Source organism: Falco cherrug, chromosome 12 (assembly GCF_023634085.1).
Source record: "Falco cherrug isolate bFalChe1 chromosome 12, bFalChe1.pri, whole genome shotgun sequence".
NCBI classification, from domain to species: domain Eukaryota; kingdom Metazoa; phylum Chordata; class Aves; order Falconiformes; family Falconidae; genus Falco; species Falco cherrug.
Genome location: NC_073708.1, coordinates 4,679,849 through 4,701,898, shown reverse-complemented (window position 1 = coordinate 4,701,898; position 22,050 = coordinate 4,679,849). Strand labels below are relative to the sequence as shown.

General features: G+C 45.5%; 1 protein-coding gene across 2 annotated transcripts in view; it reads right to left on the bottom strand.

Annotated features, from left to right (window-relative positions):
* The window catches only part of COLGALT2 (collagen beta(1-O)galactosyltransferase 2), a 59,945-nt gene that overhangs the window by 36,779 nt on the left and 1,116 nt on the right, over positions 1–22,050 (bottom strand). The window contains exon 2 of one of the 2 annotated variants that reach the window (XM_055725104.1): positions 21,865–21,988. Coding sequence is in view for 1 of the 2 variants with exons in the window: in XM_055725102.1 (XP_055581077.1) it covers positions 17,531–17,796 (266 nt within the window). In the remaining variant the exon portion in view is untranslated. Of the gene's footprint in view, positions 1–17,530; positions 17,937–21,864; positions 21,989–22,050 lie in introns of those variants that run through there. The other variant, XM_055725102.1, reaches the window with a different exon arrangement.

The following is a 22,050-nucleotide window of genomic DNA, read 5'->3' as shown; positions in this document are numbered from 1 at the left end:
CCCTTGTTAGTCACAGGGTCAGGAAGAAAAGACTTTTGCCTTTTCAGGGATTCTCAGAGCTTCAGAGAGCGCCCTTGAAAAGGAACACGGCCAGAAACATGCAAGTCATTTAGCTTCCTGTGTTGTGGGATCAAGGAATCAGGAATAAAAAAAAACAAACCAAAGCGTTAATGCCAGAGGTACAACCAGTCCTGCCCTCCCAGAATAACCCCTTAACAGTTTAATAGCCCAACCAATGCATAACACCCGTGAACCTACAATCAGTTAATCATATGCAGCATCTAATGATGTCAGACTATACATTTCTCTTGATCAACTGCAATTTCTCAGCAAACAAACACAGCAGGTTTCATTATACTCTCCCTGGCACAGGTTTCACTTCGCAAATTGATGCCAAATTTTGCTTTCCCCAACATTAAACTAAAGATTACAGTCATCAGCAAGTTATTTTAGAGTTAGACTTCGCTAAAGCCAGCACGGAACTTGAGACTTCATAATTCTGGCCTAACCTTTCTCAAGTAGCCAGTTACACTGGAAAACGGAGGTTCTCTGAATTGCATGGAATGGTACAGTGCTTCAAAATAAACGGATTATGTCATATTCATTGGCAAATGGCTGAAAATGTTTTAAACATAATTAAGTAGGAGATTAAAAACAACCACTGCAGCCAAGCAGGAAAAAAAATAATTCAACCTTTATATATGAAGTAGAGTTTTCCTAGTTGTCATCTGTAGCTTTGTCTGTCACATTTCAGATGAAGAAACAGTTGAAAAGATGACACTATCTCCTATGCTGAGAGGGTTCTGAATATGGGGAAGGAAAGAAAGCAACAAATCCCCCCACCCCACCCGTTTGTTAGCACAAAACAGTCCATTTATCAATTAAAATTTTCTGACTTTCTACCAGAGGCAGATTTCACAGTGTTCTTGCTTTGAATGGCTAAGTGTACTCATCTTCATCGTACCTCTGGGAAATGGGCACCGGATCAGACAGGTTAGAGGGCATGCCCATGCCCAGAGACCCCTGAAATCCACGGCAAAGCTCTGAACCTCCCTGAGCACCGCACTGAGGCAGTACTACAGCTTCATTTTACAGGGAGGGAAACAAAAGCAGAGAGATTAATGGATTTACTCAAGTCACAAAAAAGGAGTGGGTGTCAGGGCTGGGAATGATACAACAAGCCTACGCTCCTTCCAAAATACACACTGAAATAAACTACAGATACTCAGTTTCTGTAGAGCAGTTTACTTAACACATTCACAAAGTATTTGTCAGACTAGTGATAAATCTGTGGCCATGGCAATCTCGAGAACAACTTTTCCATGTTGCTTTTAAGAAACTCTCACAAGCTCAAAGGCAACATTTTTCTTCTTCACCAAGTATTTTGTCTTCATCACTGAAAAAAAAGACCTGGGTTTTTGGAGATGTGGTTCTAGATATATTTTTTAAAGCACTGAAGCACCCTTACTGGGGGGGACAGAGGATGACAAACCAACCAACCCCACCAGAACCAAAACATCTCCAGGATGAGAAATACTTTGCAGATACTTTTAAGAAACAAGTGGATGAACTCTACCGAGGAGGCGAGGCCCACACCCCAGCCTCCACAGTGCTAAACATGACTTACTACTGTTGTAGTGTCTCAAAAGTAGACCCAAATCTGCCGAGTTCCTTGCTCAGCAGACTGCTTCCTTTGCTGACCTGGTGATCTCTCCCCAGTTCCAGCCTCGCAGGCAGAAGGGGGACAGATATCAGAGGGCTGCGATTCTGAGTTGGTTTGCTAACTGCCTTCCATCTTTTTGCACTTTGAAGGGTGTGCTTCTAAGCAAGCTGTGAAATGACAGCTAAATCTCTGTTTTTCCTGCCTAACTCAGCACTCAGGTGGCAAAACCCCCCCATGTTTTCCTGTCATCTCACACAGGCAACAGCACAGAATAACATGGTGCTCTGAACAAACAGTACACCACCACATCACTTAAAAGGGCTATGTGCAAGCAAGGCATTTCTCTTTTAAATTCCAAATACTTCGGGTGAGCTAAGATTTCTGAGTCTGAATCTCCGTCATTTGTGATCTCACGTTTCACTCTCATATACAGGAATCCATATGGCTTCTCCTGTGGAGGGAGGCACAGGCACACATGTGCGGGACACATGGCTACCGTTTGGTGAACACACGTGACATACTACAGATGCCAGAGTCAGAACACATTTTCTCTTGGAAACGAATGACTCTGGACTCAGACTGATGGAAAACTGGTGGTATGCTGATGGCTGAATTAACTCTAAAGAGAAGAGAAAGAAAAACAGTGAGTTCTCCTTATTTCACTGATCTTGTAAGCTAATAGGTCTACAGCCTTCTGTAAGTAACACTGTGCATGTCTCGTCCCCAGCTGAGGAAAAGGGATCATGCAAACCAAGTGACATTTAAGCAAAGTATAGGATTGCTTCCATTACAGTATACAACGTTGCAATTCTCACTTCTGGCGGTCTGTCCTCTTTGCATGGGTTTCCGGAAGCATCACTGGAGAGGTGCAAAATTCAGGGAGAGCAGAGCACTGAAGGCTGCATCAGCAAGTGTGGGAAATAAATGTGGAGAAGAATGCAAATGCACAATTTATTTTAACTAAGTGACCACAAACACATGGTTTGAGGATAGCTAATTTTTTCCCCTTCATTGCCTGGAGAGAGGAAACAGGCACTTACTTAATCTCAGTAGCCACTTCCTAGTAAATTGACTGGGTAATTGGAAGCCCCATAAAATACACGTATGCCTTGTTTCTTCAGAGCGTGGTTCCTGACTAAACCATTTCCAATGGCAAAGATTCACAGCTTAGATGTTATCCATTGCACAGGGATGAAGTGCACAAAATGCAGTGCTTTCTAACCTCAGTGGAGAGACTCCCCCACACATCTGCAGGCATTAGAGTTGCCTGTCCCAGCAGGAACACACTCTGACCCAAACAACCCTTGCACGCATGACAGCACTTGTCCGGCAGCATTCCCATGCCTGGACATTTGAGCTCCCCGGGACTCTGAGGCAATTTCAAAGACTGGAAAACTGGATTTTTGAATACCTGATAAATCCATCAAGGCATTGCTGTGGTAGGGATGAAAGAGCAGAGAAGAAAGTGACAGGTTTCAATGAACCCACAGTCCCTCAGCTGAGTGTGCAGCAAACCAATCCGAGGCTCTCCCTCTGCCAGTAACAACCATAATCCCAGTACTACATCAGGGAATAGCAGATACCATCCAACAACTGTTTTCTCGTTTACAAAACGTGTATCCACTTCATCTATTGTGACACAGGCTGTCTTCCAGAGACTAGGCTCTACATAGAGATGTGACGTATAAGGAGACAAACTGAAACCTAACTGCTATTTTAACTTATTCGCTGAAGCTATTAAGTTTCTTCGAAGTTATGTTCAAAGGTGTCCAACAGATCATTTATTCTGACCTATGACACACCACAGGTAAAGCATCACTTCATGTCCCCAAAACTAATGCAAAGATTTTAGCATCACCCGCTTGCCACAAAAAAAAAAACCCACAAACCACCAAGTCCTTTCTTTTTTTTCTGGTTTTCATCTGAAACGGTCTAAGGCCCTTTTTCAGAAGTCTTTCAAATAGAAAGAAATCAAGAGTTTCATCTGAAATCCATACAACAGTAGCAACGGCTGTGCAAGATCATCTGCAAGGCAAGAGCTGGTATGTCATAGAAGCAGCTGGCCACTAGAGGGATTTCTAAATAAATTAAATAAAGGTAATCGGTCAATTTCCTCATGGAAAAACTGAAAGCCTAGTTCTGTCTCATTTGAGAAATCATTCCCTTAAACATCTGCCAGCTTCTCAGCCACTGCCTGGGAGAACCGGCAGAGCAGATAGCAGGGTTCTGGAGCCCGCACGGCTGCTGCTGTTTTCAGTTAGCCTGTTTCTTGGGCTCCAGACCTACCCACCTGAGACGGGCGGCAGACACCCCGCAAACCATTCCAGCATAAACTATTTGGGCCCTGTAGGGTAGGACTTTTGTTTTAAAGTGTTTCATTAACCTCTTCAGATCACGTAACCTGATACAAGATCTAACAAGCTGAAATCTCAGTTTCTTTGGCTCCCTATTTGGCTTCTCCCAAGAATATTCTTAAACTTCCATGCCAGAGTTGGCACAGCTTTATAGCTCCATCTGTGTTGTCGGTTCAAGAGACCTGGAAGAAACATGCCTTTGTCGGTTCACTAGATTTGGAAGAAATACATCCTCCAGAGCAGAAAAGGCTGGAGTTTTGGTCCAGCTGTGTGCCCAAACTGTTATAACCAGATGTTTTTCTTTATTTGTGGCCGGTCCCAAAAGCTTATGTGTAGTAACCAACTTGGCCACGCATCCTGCAGCAGCAACAGGAGCTGGTCAGATCTGTCAGGCAGGCAATTACTGCTGTTAAATGTAATACGCAATTATTTTTCCTTAGTGATCTCACTCTATTAGGAAGATAAAAATAATTGAGAGAGACTTGAACCCCATTTCGCCTCAGCAAATCTCCTCTGTGGTACACCGAATTTGTGCTTGCTATCATTTGTGATTTAGATCCACCTGCTCTGCAGTGGTTGGGCAGTCTGCATTCAAATAAGGATGCAGCCTGTAATCCAAGTGCAGCTACAAACTATGCACCTTGCACCAGACGATACAGCAAACCTGAAGGTGATCGATGCTCTCCACAGGTAGCAGGATCAACCCAACACCATCACTCTGTTTTTTGCAATTTGTTGAGTGTAGGAAAGAAATTACTGTTTCCCTTAGCCCCGGCCTAGCTCTGAACACACAGTCCTCCCCCCTTAGACTTACATGACATACATAAAGACAGGCTCATCCAAAAAGACAGATGCAGTGTTTATAGTCAAAGCTGCTGGAAACAACTGCTCCCCACTGATAGCAGCTTGAGTCTTGTTCTGCAAAACAGAGCTTCCTTCAAGGCTCAGGTATTAGGCAAAAAATCCTGGCAACACCCCTAGTTTGTATGAAGTCAGAGCAGAGTTCTGCCAGCAGACAGCTATGAGCTCACTAGTCTGAAATAACAACTCATTGACGAGGCTTCTGGTGGAAGCAACAACTAACTTGTTTGTGTGAGAAATAAAGCAAGGGGGGAAGTGAGTCTGTGATGAGAGTGATAAAATGTGTATCACCAGCCCACTCCATGACTTAGCAATGATAATTTGCATTTAAATGCTGCTTTAAATAAAAAAAATTAAAATCATAAATTAAGAGAAACTATTTAGCAACAGTGACATTTTCATATTCCAGTCACACACACTGAATTTATTTCAGATTACTGTTTTGAAAAATGAGTGTAACCAAAGTCTCTGACAGCCAGAGACGGAGGAAAAAAATATTTGAAGAGGTGAAAGACCCAAAAGTAATTATTATTCTCTGCTAACCTATTTAGAAGAGTCTGGGTAGGCTCCTCCAGAACCCTGAAGCCAGTCACCTCAGGGACAACTAAATGGAAACTCCATCCAGAACTTCCTACTGAAGAAGCACATATGATTTGGAGCAAACACCAGCAGCTTCCAGAAACTGATTTATGTGAGTCAAGTAAAACTAATGGTGTAAGACTGGGAAAAATGAGCATAGTGCTGGTCTCCTACTCTGTTGTTCCTCACTTGCTTATAAGAACTGGTTATGTTGGAGCCTCTTCCCCATGGTTACTAGGACTGCCCGCTTCATTTCAGGCCCAAGGAAATTTCGAGCCTTTTACTTTGTGAAGGGAACCTCAGGCCATACCAACCCCTGGCCGCCTCCTCATTTTGCCAGCTCTACAGAACGCTCTGGGGTCTAGAACCTTTGCACTCTCCATCCTCACCCCTAAGACAGATACAATCAGGGTACCCACCAACAACACAAAAAAGCATGCAGCACTTGGCTCCTGTCGGCAACAGGACCCTTGCTAAACCTCCAGGACCTGAATAATCTGCTCGTACCTCAGCCTGCAGCAGCTTGAAACTCCCCAAACCTAACCCAGACCTAAGCTGTTCCATACAGCAAAAGAGAACAGAAGGAATTCACTTCTACCAACATCCCACCTCCACCTGCAGGCACTGAAAAAGACAGAACCAAGCCAAATTATAGAAGCTATAGAGTTGCACGCATGAACTCGAGTGAAAGTATTATCAGAAAACCCATACATACACTAACAGAGAATAAAATGCCATGCACCCAAGCCAGTACTAACCTTCTTCCCAACTCTGCCAGACACGCAGAATCCAGCAACACATTCAGATTTCCAATTCAGGTCACATTAAGGACCAATGTATGGGCCTTTTGTTATGAGCAACAACCTCCCTCATCTGTCCGGAAACCATTTAAAACTGGCACCTCAAGCTTTCTTCTCTCAAATGCCACGGCAACCTCAGTTCTGATCCCTTCTGATCCCTATGGTTGATATAGACGTGGATCCCTTCTGATCCCTGTGATTGATATAGACTGGTGGATCCCTTCTGGATCCCTGTGGTTGATCCAGTGTGACTGTTGTGACAAGCATGGCCCTTCAAGTCACCTTTCCCCCAGACTGTAACCTGAATGAGGGGATGAACCCAACACTAAACCACAATGTACAATGCTGACTCTTTCCCAATCCTGCAGGCCCCACAGAACCTGAAAGCAAAGTGGCTTACTTAAAACCCCAGACTTTAGCCTCTGCCCGTAACTGCAACCTTGATTCTAGTCAAGAGGGGAGGTCTGGGGGGGGTGGGGGTGGGGGGGCATGTGGGGAAATAGAGATAAATAAAAATACCTCTCCTCCCATCGAAAGGACTGAGGAAAATATCACTTGGCCCCCTGAGTGCAGTACTTCTGTTACATTCAGGACTCAGGATCACCTCAGCAGCACCACTGGTGACCACAAGGATGAGCAGCACAGCCGGAAAGCCGGACAAGCTTCAACAAACTCCTTGCAACAGCCCGGGACATCAGGTCAGGTTGGCAGGTAGGCGCCCCTGCCCTCCACAGGACATGGCTTCTGGTAACCATCGCCCTCCTTTTCCTTCATGCAGACACTTGATTGAGCTTCAGCAGCCTCTGATGAGATATCCTCCTCACCTGCTCTCCCAAGTGCTATACCTGTTCTGCAATTGCAAAACCACAGACAAGGTGCCTTTGTAGCATTGCCAGAGTGCCAAGTTTCCAGCCTCTCCCTTACTGTGAGTCTTCACCCACTGGTCCTTCGAGGGAATCTTTCGCTGCTGCTCCTCCTTCCTTGTAACATGGGTTTCAGGATCTTTGTTCTGGCGAGTCTCTGTGAAGCCCGTTTTCCTCCCATTCATCCTCCCCAACGACACACAGCTGGCTTGCCTCCTCCTCCACTCCTGCACCGGGCCACCCAGCACCTGAAGAGCAGCACACATCCCCCATGCCAGGCCAACACCAACATAATGCCGTACCAATAATACAGCAACACAAAACAAAACCTTGGCACTTCAATCCTGCTTTCCCCAGGCCTTACCAGTAATTCTAGCCAATTCTAGACAAAAATTCGTAAGAAATAAAATGTAGACCATCAGTTTCTGAAGACACCAGAACTTCTTTAATCCCTCAGTTTGCAGAAATGAGGAATAGCCTGACTTTGGCTGTTTTCCAAAACAAAAACATAAGCCTTTGCACTAGTCATACAGTTCCTACACTGACTGTTCAGCTTTCAGTATGTCTTTTTTGTTAGGATTCTTGCTATTCTGGTGTAGTGACTTTTGCATGTAACTGCTGTGCTTTTCACTTAGTTTTAACTATTTTTGTCACGGTCTTTATGGGTTATGGTATCAATTACAAATTCTGGTTAGACTACAGGAACAGACACTTCATTTAAGAAGAATTTTCAAGAGCAAAAACACATCCTCAATAAACCTCAAGGGGAGTTAATAGCATTCAGATACACCCCAGCACTGAAACTCCACTGAGCAGCAAATCTGCAGCTAAACCTCAGGATCCTGGGATTTCACACCTAAGACAGTACTGAAAATAGGCACCCTGGGACATATAAAATCAGTACACCAGTCTACCCTCCATCACTCCTCTCCATCAGCTGTGTCACTGTTGCAGCGTTTGTTTATCTTCTCACACAGAGCTGCAGCTGGGAGACATAACTACCCAAAAAAAGTCACCTCCCTACTGGCAGGCAGCAAGGTGAAGGGACCAAGGACAACACTCCAGCACACACCAAGAAAAGCAGGTAACCAGCTGCAACAGGTCGAGACAGTGCAGCCAAGGTCAATGCTATGCACCCACATGCCTTTCTGCAGCAAACATTAAACCACACCGGCTCCTCTACAAGGAGTTTTTACTCTCACCAAAACACCTTGGTTGTTGGGTTTTTTGGGGGTTGATTTGGGGTTTTTTTTTGATGCAAAGATGACATAACTTTCCTGCATCCTCACATAAAATGTTAAGTACTGATGACTGAAGAAGAGTCTTGCTGCAAAGCCTTACAGGTCATGTTCCTCCTTGCCTCCTAGACATAGGAGGCTATAGGAACTGAAAAGGTTTCTCATAGCTTTTCGTGGCTGTCTAATGCTCATGCTTCCTAGTTAAACCCCTTCTAGCACTTGCCACAAGATGGGTTTTGACCATCTAGTGACACAGTGCACAAGTAGTCCAACTACAGGAATTTGCTTAAGTTCACTTGCCTGAAGCCAGGCGGGGAGTAATTCACAGATTCAAACCAATGAACAGAATGGGGCTGGGGGGAAATCAAAGCATTTGCATTTGTCAGAGTTTAACATTTAACTTCGAAGTCACAATTAGCTGTTCAAAGTATGAATGCTAGAAAACAGCCTTTTTTCCTAGATACCTTGTAAGGACAAGAACGATTGAAAATACTAATAACTCAGCCTTAAATTCCTATTCTACCCTCAAAGTTACAATGCACCATCCATTTTAAGAGCAGCTGTAGAACACGTAGCAAAACCAAGATTTTAATTTGCTAACTGAAGAGATAACCACCTGCTATCAGCTTCAGGATATAAACTAACACTTCACAGCTAACGCAACCTAGTTTTTGCCACTGGGCAAAATTCAAACCAGACTGCAGCCACCCATAGCCTTTCCTCTGCAGAGGGATCAAAGCGAAACGAAGCAAACAATGCTTTTAGAATCAAGGGAAGCCCATACCCTGTCGGGGGGGTGGGGGGGTGAGATATCATATTTTTTCTTCTTAAAAGGATAAAAATCTTTTAAAAAAAAATGAACAACAACAACAACAACAAAAAAAAAATCAATCTCTGCTGGAGCCGAAGCATTCCAAAACTGAAGTAAAAGAGCTTATATGAGCCCTGCCACAGCACTGTAGTTTACATGGACTCCCACTATCTTTTGCTTCAGCATGACTTTAGATCCTCAGGAGCCAGGGGGGACAGCCTCAAACTAAACACATTTTCTGGTCCAAATGAAGACCTGCTTATCTTTAAAAGAGGTGCATTATTTGCTACCACTGCATACAGACAGAATGAAAGGAAAACAGTTAGAAAGCAGTTCACTTCCATGCACTACTACCACACGGGCATCAGGGTTATCACTGAAGCTGACATCTCCAGCAGTGCCAGTGTTTCAAGAAACCCTGGAATAGGAGCAAGGACAGACTTTGGTGAAAATGTATTCCCATCCCAAAACAACACTATAAACTTTCATGCTGTAATCCAACAGTAGTTATACATTGGGGGGTGGGAAACATACTATGTAAATAATTGGTCAGAATGAAAGCAGAAGACAGAGCAGCTTTCACACCTGAATAAGGAGGTCTCATTTCCCAGCATGTCTAACAGCTGTCTCGAACAAGCAATCATCTCTCCCAAAGAAACATAAGAAATATTGCATGAACACAATTCCAGTCCTCTGCATTGAAACTCCTTATTCAGTCTCTAGTACAAAATTAAGCCATTTATTTAGGAGTGCCACGTCTGTCAAGAAGAGGATCAACATGCTACATCAAAAAACATTACCAAAACCAAAGCAGTTCTCGGAAAACTTTGGTGACTAAACTCCATTTGAAAGCATATACCAGTTCCATAGTCACCTGGAAAAGGTTCAAAATCACCACATATTTATTAGGTTCTCCATTAACTTTCCAGGATGAAAAGTGAACTCATTCTACAGTAATGAAAAGTACTCTGGTCCAAGGACACCAGATATAGATATACAAATAGATGTGCATGTCCACACACACACATATATAACTGAAATAAATCATTTCTGTGTTTAAAACCAGGATACAGGTATTGAATGAAGCAAATTGTGCAGTTCCATTAAAAAAAAAACCAAACCAACAAAAAAGTGGGGTTTTTTTCCATACAGATGAGCCTATTAGAAGTGCCACATGCCTGTCTGAAGGATTTATTGGCCAAAAATCCATCCTGGAGAGAATACTAACACATTTTTTTATTCCTATCTTTCTTCAGGCTGAAATTTTGATGCATGTGGGCCCCATTTAGCTGTAATCCATCCTTGGCAATGAGCATCATCAATGTACACTATGGTTCACTAAACCAAAGGAAATGAGAGGCACATAAATATATTGAACTAATATTAAGTCTGAGACATCATCCCACAGGAAGGAAATTCCAGGTTCTGACAGACAGCACCCTGCATCACCTCGGTCCTCTCTCTCACCCTGCAGCCCATATGGTCTTTCAGGGAGTCCTCCAGAACCAAAGAATAACAGAAAGCACTGGCAATGGGCAGCTCCCAGTGTTCTGCATCCCATGTGTATCATGGATCTATTTTTAGAGAAACCTGACCCAGTACGTGAAGACTTTCCGTTCCAGGGGACTCAGATAAATAATTGCAGGTGTTGTGACACTTTACATAAAAGATCAAAAATGTCCTTCAATCTATGCGTACATCCCAGCAGGCATCAGGGCTAGCTGCCCCGCTATTCCCTCTCTGGTTCCCCAAGCAAAAACTCCTTTTCCTTTCCGAAGCAGGCCCACGCCATACCTCCCAGGAACCAACCATTCTCCAGCTATGCCCAGACACCTGGGACCTCTTCTTCAGGAGTCTGACTAGCAGTGATCAGGCAGCTTTCTGAAAAGAAGATATGCTCAATTTAGCAGAAAGAAAATGCAAAAGAGAAAGGAAAAAAAGGTATTGGTACAACAGTCTTCATCCCAAAGGCCTGCCACTCTGCTAGACTCACCCTCAACAGAGTGATTTTCAAGACACTCTCTGACAGTGACTGCCTCACCAGAACAGGCTGCCCAGAGATCATGGAGTCTCTGTCCCTGGAGATATTAACACCTTGAACTGCAGTGGTACTAGGCAGCCTTCACCCGAGCCTGCTTTGAGTAGGGGTTGGGACTAGACAATCTTCAGAGGTGCTTTCTGACCGTAACCGCTCTAGGATATCCATGCATTAGTCCCAGAACGTTCCCGTTGGAGAAGCCCTGTGAAAGGAAAGAGGCTTTTCCCCTGTAATAAAAGGATACCAGCAGAAATTGGGTAGGCTTCCCCTGGGTCAGACCTAACTGATCCAGATTCACCAGAAGTTAAGAAGCTGACATAGCTTGTATACCAGGAACGTACAACTGAAATTGCCCCTTAAAAAAATGGCAATTTAACTCCAGCACTTTACAGCCAACACTGGTTGCAGCTGGTCCTCTGACACACTCCCACAGCTGCCTCCCACTTCTCCCACACTTGAACAGGCTTCAGAAGACATGACAGTACACAACCTTGACCGTCTGCAGCCTTGGCTGGATAAAGAATCCCAACCCCAGGCAACAGACAAGTCAGGGATGAAGTGGGATCCTGCCCTGGCCAGGAATGAACTAGATGACCCCTTGAGGTCTTTTCACTCCTACTTCGTACATATTTACAAAAATCTTGAAAACTAGTTCTCCTTCACCTTTGAAAGCATCCAAAGGCTTATAATAAACAACAGCCTCTGATATCCAACTCTGTCCCGCTGTTTCTTTGTGACAACATATTATTTTATTGGCATCTAGCCTCTAAACAACACTTGCAGTACAAGGCATCAGGTAGACAATTACACAAGTGACAGACAAACAGGTAACGAAGCAGACCTGTCTTAAAATGTGGTTGCCAAAAGACAGCAGCCAAAATAGATGGCTGCCTTTTCGAAGATACATAGCATGCAGGATTCGGACAAAAAAAACAAACAAAAAAAATCACACAATGTATTATATTCACCAGTCTCACAGAGTTTCTACTTATTTCAAGACTTAATATATTATAAAGTGTGGAACAAATGGTGTTTTATAGCATCAAAAGGCATCAGAATCTGGCAATTTGTGGGAACCATAGGAAAAATAAAGAAACTACTGCTACCCAGCAAATTTCCATCATGCAGCTGATGCTTGTTTTAACAGTTCTCTGCAGAACTGCAAAGTATTTAGCTGAAGAGCAGTTTAAGTCTTGCCATGCAGACCTCAGTGAGGCGCAGCACTAATTTTCGGCTTCCCTTCAAATGTTTCTACTGAACAATTTCCTGATGTCATTTACTTAAGGTTGCCAAGATTTAGATGTGGGAGACAGGCCCAAAGGACAAAAAACCCCCAAAACCACAACCAAAACTTATTGTGGATATTGGGATGGGATCATTTCTTTAGCCTTCCCTGGTTCTCCATTTCTCACATAAATTTACTGCATTTCAGTGTAAAAGTGATCTCAATAAGAAAGAAGAATCAAGACTTCAGTTATGAATTCTATCTCTGGTCTCAATAAACTCAAGAATCTTGTGTAGATAAGTAACCTTTCTTCCCCAATTTCCCTAGCAAGAAAATGGAAGCATTTTACTCCCTTTATTTCTTTTCATGGAGTCATCTAAATGCAAGTTTGTTGGAAGAAAGACTACGCAACGTCTTGCACAACAGGAACATCATCTTAATCATAGTTCCAAGGTTGTGCAAGACCCATCTCACTCTTAGTCCCACTTAGTCTATGATTATGTTATTAAAGCTGTATTATAAATAAAGTATCCACTTTTTGTTATTTGTTATCCCAAACAAATATGAATGGGAAACTAAATCCCACAAGTTTCAATGACAAGCCAAGTGAAAAAATTTAATTTCTAAAACCTAAGTTTTAATAGTCACATGGAAGTCTAAGCACAGGTGATCAAATTTTAAATAGATGAAAAACACCAATGGACAGAAGCAACAGAGACAGAGCCAGCAGACTGGAACTTCAGCATTCCTAAGTGATTAATCCTGACCATGAAGATTTAAGTGACCCTACTGCACAGATGGAAACAAGGACAGAAAACACAGTGCATTTGAAAGCCAACACTTCCCAGTGAGTAATAACACCCATTAAAGTTTCAAATTATCCCTGCATCTTACCAGATATTGTCCTCTATGTAGAATTTTTCACATTTGAAGAGCAGACTGTTGAAGAAAACGCTCAGATAGAGTATCATCAGCTAGTTCTAGACTAATAATATATAATCATCAAAGTTAACTATTATACTGATCTCATCAGCTTCTATTTTCAGCTACAACTAGTTCTTTCAAGCTGAAACCATTCAGTCACTGGAGCCAGCGTTACAGTATATCCACTGATCCCTCATCTGGGATTTATTCCAGCTTTCCACCAATCTCGCCTATCTTTCACATTATCATTTCTGAAATTAAGCATACTCTGATCAGCAAAGCAGGCACACATTTTCAAGCACAAAAGAACCTAATTATTGCTTCCAAGCTCCAACTCATTTAATGCAAGCAATTAATCCCCAGGTTAGTAAGAGATGAGAGAGCAGATGGCACACAACTATGAACTAGCAGGTCTTTAAAGATGAAATTACAACTTTCTTGCTATACTGTCAGTTAATCCAAGGCTAAGGGAAGTGTGAGCCAGTGTGATAAACTGCTGAATACACATGCATTTACTTTGCCCACTACAGCCAAGAAGAACCCACCTGACAAATGCTCTTTACCTATAATCGAATGGATCTCAAATACACCATCAGCATTGCTACTGTTCAAAATAAAACCAAACCTTAGCCCTCAACCACCCAAAAGAGTTGGAGCATGCTGACTACGTAACTTCAGGGTCAGTTTTGTCCAAGACAGAGAAGAACATTTTTCCCTCCCTTCGCAGTTCTCCAGCACCAATGCAAACAATGCAGCAAGCCTGCCTAACATGCCCAAGTTCCCCGACTCAGCTAGGCTGTTTGCAGCACAGTCACTGACACAGCCCTGAGAAAAGCTTAGCCCATCCCCGTTAAACATGCCAAGTGCAGCCACACAAGGAGTGTTTAGAAGAACACTCCCTAGCTAACAAATAGCTTGACTTTGGTCCAACAGCCATGTTTTCTTGAGGCTCTCAACTGTTGCTGGGCACTAGCCTGTTTCTCACAGCGTTACTTATTTTTGAGCCAAATACTGGCTAGACTTTCCACAAGCACCAGAGGCGAGGGCTGTGACCCCTTTCTCCTTCACCAGACGGGACAACTGTCACCTCCAGCACTATTCTTCCACAGCTACACAAACACCAAGCTGAAGAGCAGAGAGGGAGGCTGGGTTCTGCTGCTGAAGCAGGGAGTCTTTGCTGTTGCCACCTCGGTGGCCAGCACCACAGGTTCACAGACAGACTGCCTATGGCCAAGTCTATCCCACCAAGCGGAGCAGGGCTGGGACAAAGACCCAAGTACTGTTCCACAGGAATTTCCACCGTTAAGTCATTAGTACAATCCTGGGATGATCTGGCCTATGCCCACCAGTGCTCTCCGGGAAAAGGATGGCTGGGGTTAATACAGGCCAGGGACCATTCCCAGGAGGGGGTCTGGATGCAGCTCCCTAATTCTTGGAAGGGGAAGGAAGAAAGGAAGGAAGCATTGAACTGAAAGGACATGGGTCACAATGTGCCAGTTGGCTTTGGACCAAACAGCCTGCTTGATTCATTAGTAGCCAGCAATTTCTTCCGCAGCAACTAAAGAAGTCAGAATTAGACAAGAAGGAAGTATGAGACTGTCCCACATATATCTTTTGCTCAGGATCTGGCTAACAAAGATTGAGATTAATTGATATAGGCTATGAAAAGAAAGTGTCTGCTTCAAACTCATACATTGACTCTTAACCCCCCTTTACTGCCACTCATAAAGCTTCCACCCTACAAACTTGAGGAATCTGCCATTGAATTTAAGCCCTCAAGCAATACAGAGAGCATATGGGAGTTAAAGAGATGATACATGTTCTTAATTTTTATTCTCAAGACCTACATTTGGGCATTTTAAAACGCTGACTTACTCCAGAAAACTTTGAAGTAGAATATAAGCAGCAATGAAGGAATGCAACTCTTTGACAACCACCACTTCACCGCCCTTCACACCAAGCTATCCCAGTAATGCAACAGCACAGGGATACAGGCAAATCCCGGGATTTATCTGTTGAAAAGGCTCATGTCAGGCACAAAGTCTGAAATGTGAGACGCTTCCAGAAATGGACTGTATTGTTTCATTTGTTCTCAAGAGACTGGATAGATACCATATGTGAGCTTCCTCTCAGTGGGTATGTTGTGCCCTGAACATCCCTGGCTCCACAAAAGCTCAAGTTTTATTGGGGAGCTGAAGAGAACAGGGCTAACCCTCTCCAAAGAATCGCTGCCACCCTACAGGTGCTGTTCTCTGTGGCAACTCAGTGCATCTACAGAACTTCCTTTTCAGGGGCCGTGATTTTTTGGTCATTCTCATTTTATAAAGCTTTAAACAGCAGATTTTCCAGTTTAACCACCACCTGCACCTGTGTGCAATCCTCTTAAAAATGGAGTGATATTCTTATCAGAATCTTAGAATATTTGAAGTTATCTTACACTGTTATTTCATTAATAGCCCTCACAAATACTTTCACACAATACCGGAGAGATCTTAAGTAGAGTAAGAATAATGCAAGCAATGTACTAAAAAAGTTGTAGAGCTAACCAGTGCTCTGCGGGATTTAAAAATAAAAAACAACCACACACAACAAACTTATTCTGCACTTGCAGAGCAACAGGCATCCAGGATTCACCTTACTTTGGGGATCGGGTCTGCACTTACAACTCCCACTTACGTTTTATAAAAACCAAGCTTAGCTGAATCACAGTCTGTACGTAGGGTTTGGTATCTACTCCTACATCTGCTAAAATGAAATCCAAACCAGCCAAATTCCCACTGACACAAATGAGAGCACAATCATGGACCTACACACAGATGAGCCTGGCATTCATTCACCCACCGCCATACACCAGCCTGTAATTCCATGGCCACGTTTGTGTGGCACACCACATTCAGGCTGATACCACAATCTGCTTTGTACACCCTCAATAAAAAAAAAAACAAAACCAAAAAAATCAACACACACACCCAACCACCAACAAAACACAAAAGTGCCATGCACTGATTATACCAGCCACGGATTTTCTGCAAAGATCTGTAGAATACTTGAAGACAGTAACAGGCACGTTCCTGAAGCATGCACTGAGACATCTAATGCTGTCTGCCTAATGACACTCCAGCATCAGCGATGTGGCTGGGAGGAGTGGTTTTCCCCACATCCCTTTATACAGAGTAAAACTTGTATTGACTTTTGAAGTTAACAGGAGTCTCCCCACTGACTTCACTGAACTTTGGATCAGACCCTGTAGCACCATTTCTTATTTTACAGGATTACCACACTCAAAAAAAAAAAAAAAAAAATAAAAAAAAAATCTCTTTTGGGTCCTCCCAAGCAATTCCTGTTTCTCCCAACAATTGTGTCAGGTTGAAAGAAAAAGACTTTTTTTTTTTCTTTTTACCCTTATAAATAAAGGCAGATTAACCAGTTCCCAAATTGGTCCAATTCCTCCATCCCGACACACACTTGATTGCCACAGCTGCCCCCATGCTGTGATTTCTGAATACATCTTTGAATCTATCTTTCGGACTACAGCCTTGCAACAATGCTCCTTTTCAATGCCCACCAGCACCTCCTCAGCAGGCCGGCTCTCCGGCCCTGGCAAGCCCCGACCAGCTGCCCACAAAGCCCGGTATTTACCGGGCAAGCAGCGGCACCCCGCTCCGGACCCGGCGCTCCGTACCGAGCTGTAGGTCCGGACAAACGCTCGGGCAGGCGGGCAGTGTCCCCAGGCTGCGGGCCAGCCCAGCTCCCAGCCGTAGCCCCACGCCGCCCGCACACCGCCGCGGCCGGGAGAACCCCGCGCCCCTCGCCCCGGGGGGCGAGCTCTGCCCCAGCCGCACACGCCGGCTCTCCGGCCCCGACGGCAGGAGCTGCCCCTGCGCGTCGTCGCCGCCTTCCCCCCGCGCCTCGCCCCGGCTACCTGCGCTGCGCGGAGGCAGGGCGGCCCTGCGCCCCCGCCGGAGAGCCAGGGGGCGGCCGGGGCAGCGCAGGCAGCCCCTTCCCCCTTCCCGGGCACGGCCACGCCGCCGGCTGCCCCCGCAACTCCCCGCCATGCACAAGCCGGGTGGAAGCCGAGGGGCTGGGGGGGCCGGGGCTCTGCTCGCAGCCGGGGGGCGGCGGGGCCAGGCCGGGGTCCCCGCTGCCTCACATCGCCCCCCGCCCCTCCCCTTACCAGAGGGCGATCCTGCTCTTGGGGTAGCGCAGCCTCTCCACGCAGCCGAGGAAGTGGGGCAGCGTGTGCGCGGCGTTGCGGGCGATGATGGCCAGCAGCACAGTGGGCTTCAGCAGAGCCGACTCGGGCAGGGGCTGGGGCTCGGGGCTCGGAGGCGGCGGCGGCGGCTCCGGGGGCAGGCTGGCCCCGCAGCCGCCCAGCAGCAGCAGCAGGAGGAGGAGGAGATGAGGGGGCCGGGGGGCGCGGGGCCCGGCGCACGCAGCCATGATGGACGCGGGGCGGCCGCGGGGAGCCGCGCCGGCAGTGCGGGGCGGCCGCTGCAGCGCGCCCGGCGCCGCGGGGAGGAGGAGGAGCAGCGCCTCCGCCTGCCCGCCCGGCCCAGCGCCCCCAAACCCGGCCTTTGTGGGCAGCACGGCTCGCCGCACCTCCTCCGGCACGGCACGGCACGGCACGGCACGGCCCGCCCCCCGCAGGCTGCCGGGCGAGGACGCGACCCCGACCCCGCGGGGCGCCGGGGCGGCCCAGGCGCGACCCTCTCGTCCCCCGGCCCGCTCTGGTTTGCGCAGCCCGCACGCACCTGCCTCACTTTGGTCCCAGTCAAAGTTACAAACCCGTCAGCCCAGGTTTGGGTTTAAAAGCGCCCTGTGCGGCTGCCGCGGCCGCCTGCCCTCCGAGGGCTGGTGTAACGCTAACGCCCCTGCGCTTGCTGCTTGCGGTAAGATCTCACCCTATTCCCCACCCCGTCAGGGAACGAAGGTTACTTTGCGCTTTTATATCAAGAAGTATTTTGCAAACATCTCTGGGATGCCAGCGCAAAGCCGCCTGAGATGCTGTATCCATCCCACGCTGCAGGACAGATGCACAGTGCGGTGGTCCCAGCTGGAACGTGGCTGGAAGATGAAGACATTCCCTTTATTTCATTGACTTGCCTGCCACGGAACCACTCCTATGAATGGACTGATGACAATTTAACAAGATAAATAAAACACGTTACAGCAATGAAAATTATTGGGTCATGATCTTAAAAGGGGCATAGTAATCATTGCTCTTAGAAGTTAATAGGATTTGGGTATGTTTCAAGATGAAATCTCCAATTATGGGCCCCATCATGGCATATCTGTTTTTTACTGTAGGTTTTTACCTCCAATGTGAACAAACCCACTTCAAGCAGGCAGCACTGGTGTCTGTACGCTTGCAAGCCTCATACAGGAGGAAACATTTAGCAACCAGACAATTGTTTATTAACTATCCATGACCTCATTGTGAATTGTGTGCAGGTAGTGTCTCTATATATAGTTCGTGTCTGTGGTGTTCTTTGTTTACAGAATGTATTTATCATCCAAACCAAGCTGCATTGTCTCAGTTTCCTGATCAGATGACTCCCAAAAAAATTAACACAAAAAGAACCACCCTAGGAAAAACAGTAAACTTCAATAAAGAATCTCCAGAGGTCAAATCATCTGCACCAAAATTTTAGAAGCTTCTGCAATTTGTAACCATCTTTCTGAACAATTAATGAAAATATATTCCTTCTGTTTGCCCTTCACGACACCTTTATAATTGTCCTTCTAGAATGATACATTAATGAGGCTTTTCTTTCATGGTTAGTTTGCCACATGTTGCTTTTATGCTTGGATTCATCAACCAAATAGAAGGAGCAGCTTTGTGGTCTGTACGACGCGATTAGGGTTTTGCCGGAGCCAGCTGAATCCTCATGCACATAATGCCGCTGCCGCCCACGGGAGCACTCGCATTTGGAGCATGGGGACTAATGCTACTTGCATTATGCTTGACATGGAGGGCTAGCAGCTGGCTTTGTCCATCCACTGGGTGTTCAAGCTGGGCCACAATCCTGGTTTTAGGAGGCTATGTGGCAACTTCAGGAAAAACACGCACCTCCCGTAACTCCTCTTTGCCGTGCCTCTACAGCTGCACATGCAACAACACAGGCTGTGTACCAAGTGGTCCCTTCTCATGTGAGGGGATGCAGGGCCACACCTCCCCCGCAGCCCAGAGCCAGCATGGCCAGGCCAGGGCCAGGGCCGAGTGGAGATTATTCGCCCCACAAAGGAAGACCTAGGAGGCAGAGACTGGAAAGCAATGGCTTTGTCCTGCGTGCAAAGCAAAGTTTAAAGGTGCGATCCAGTTACGCATTATTGCAGTCAGCATGTTTGCAGAAGGCTGAGTGCGAGCCTGTACAGCTCTTAAAGTCTTCAGTGAAATCTAAAGTACCTTCAGCTCTTTACAGACTACTCCCTTCTTTTTGTTTTGTGAACAGCATCAGGACCATAACAATTTGCTGGGGGCAAAATGCAATGCCTCCAGCAGCATCCTACAAACGGTAATTTTCTCTTCAAAATTATATTCCACTCACTCATACAACTCACTTTGCTGGCTGCCTCATGTTGGTACACAAAACAAAAAATCCAGCCTTACCCTGGAAAGCAAACAGTAGATGCCTGACACTTGAGATGTTTCTCCATGGAAAGGAGAAAGGAGTCAACTCAGCTTAATTTCTTACTCACATCCACATAGCATGGGTGAAAGTTTGGAAAGTTCAGGTAAGCAGTTACCCTTACAAGTCATGTCATTCTTACATCTATAAATGCTTATATCTTTATGTGCATATACCAAGAAACCTGCATATATTTTGAGTTCTTTTTTAGTGGCTAGAATTATATCCTGTGGGTTTTTAGGCCAAGACCTAATCCTGCTGTGACCAGACAATTAACCACCCTGTGTTGAAATATTCTAGCTTTGAGGAAGAAACAGCTTTTTGCAGATATAAGTCCCACAGAAATAATTTTAGGCCATTTGTTTCAGCCTCCCCTAAATATCCACACCAAACAAGAACAGTCCAGCTGTGAGAACTATCTCTGGCAGTGGCATACTCCCTTGTTTTTGTGGGTAACAAGTTCTCTCAGAGGCAGCTTTCTTCTAATTTAGACTTGTTTCCCATGCAGCAGAAAACAGAGGATCCACTCTTCTGATAAAGCATATAATGTATACGGATCTACAAGCATCTATAGACAAGTCTATGTCCTTTCATTTGCTTCTTCACCTCCAAGGATACAAATCCACCCGATTCTTTTCCCAGTAGCCAAGTGGGCTACTGCTGCCAACTCTTCCATGAAAGTCTCAGAGATTGGATTTTTTTTTTTTTTTTTTTTTTTTAATTTACTTATTTTGTGCCCAGGGAATTGAAGTGCTGGCTAAAACAATGCTTTTTAAACAGGCCAGACTCCTCAAAATTGCTTGAAGATTGGCCCCAGTATGGCTTCCTGTGGCTACAAACCACGTGCCAGTTTAGGTACTCAATACACATAGATTAATTTTCATTGATGCTTTCTTATATAATTATCATTAAGCCAATAAACAAGATGGGTTAAAGACAACACTGTTCATTTTTCACTAGGCCCAGCATCAATCTGATCATCTCAAGGTCATGCTTGGGGTTTCCTTTAACCAGTGTAGCTGTTTGGCAGCTTCCAAGGTCAGCCACATTTTAATTCGTGTAGCCTGATCAAGAACAAGCACAGCATACAAGTGAGGGCTATGCAGCCTCTCATCTGACCCAACAATATGCTCTGTGTATCTGTTAAGAAAACCACACAGCTTTTTTTGTGCATGGGCACCAGCGCAAAGCTATCCAAAATGCTGCAAGAGACAGGCCTGACTTCATTTAAACCAGTGTTTGAAATCTATCAGAAGAGGTGCCAAGACAGATGGAGCTGCTAAGCCAGACCTGGGACACTTTACATAAGGCAAACTGTATTTGCACTGGAAGTCAGAAATATTTTTAAGTAAAGCAGTCCAAGATGCTTTTAATAACAATACCTTGAATTTTAATCCCTTAACCAGCCTATGAAAGCTTTGAACACCATACATTAATAACATTCTTTGCTTTTGTTTCTGTTTTACTCTTCTCCCTTCATACTTTCTCTCCAGGCATTTCTCTCCCTTTGCAAGGGGACTTTCACTCAGGTTTTGTTATGTTCACCTGCAGTTTATACTCCCCACAACCATTTTCCCCTCTTTCCCTTGAGACTAAAATCTTCCACCTTTTACACAGACACCCTCCAGCGACATGGACATCACCGCTTCACCCTCGCTGCCCACCTCACACTATCCACCCCTGTTCCCCAGGCTTTCTCCCAGCTCAGGGCCCCACGAGCCCACCTTTGGCAGGCCTCACCGGCTGCTCCGCCGGCCCCACGCTGATTAGAGACTCCTAGAATGGTTTGAAGCGATGTTAAAGACCATGTCGTTCTAATCCCCCCGCCACGGGCAGGGATACCTTCCCCTAGAGCGGGTTGCTCAAAGCCCCATCCTACCTGGCCTTGAGCACCTCCAGGGGTGGAGCTGCTGGTAACGACAGCAAAGCCTCTGTGCCCAGGTGTGTTGGAGGGAGCTCCGGACATTCCTTCCTCCGGACATTCCTTCGTGTCTGTGTGGCACCTGCGGGTGGTGATGGGATGAGTTACGCCTGGAGATCCTCTCAGGAAGCTACATGTGAGGTA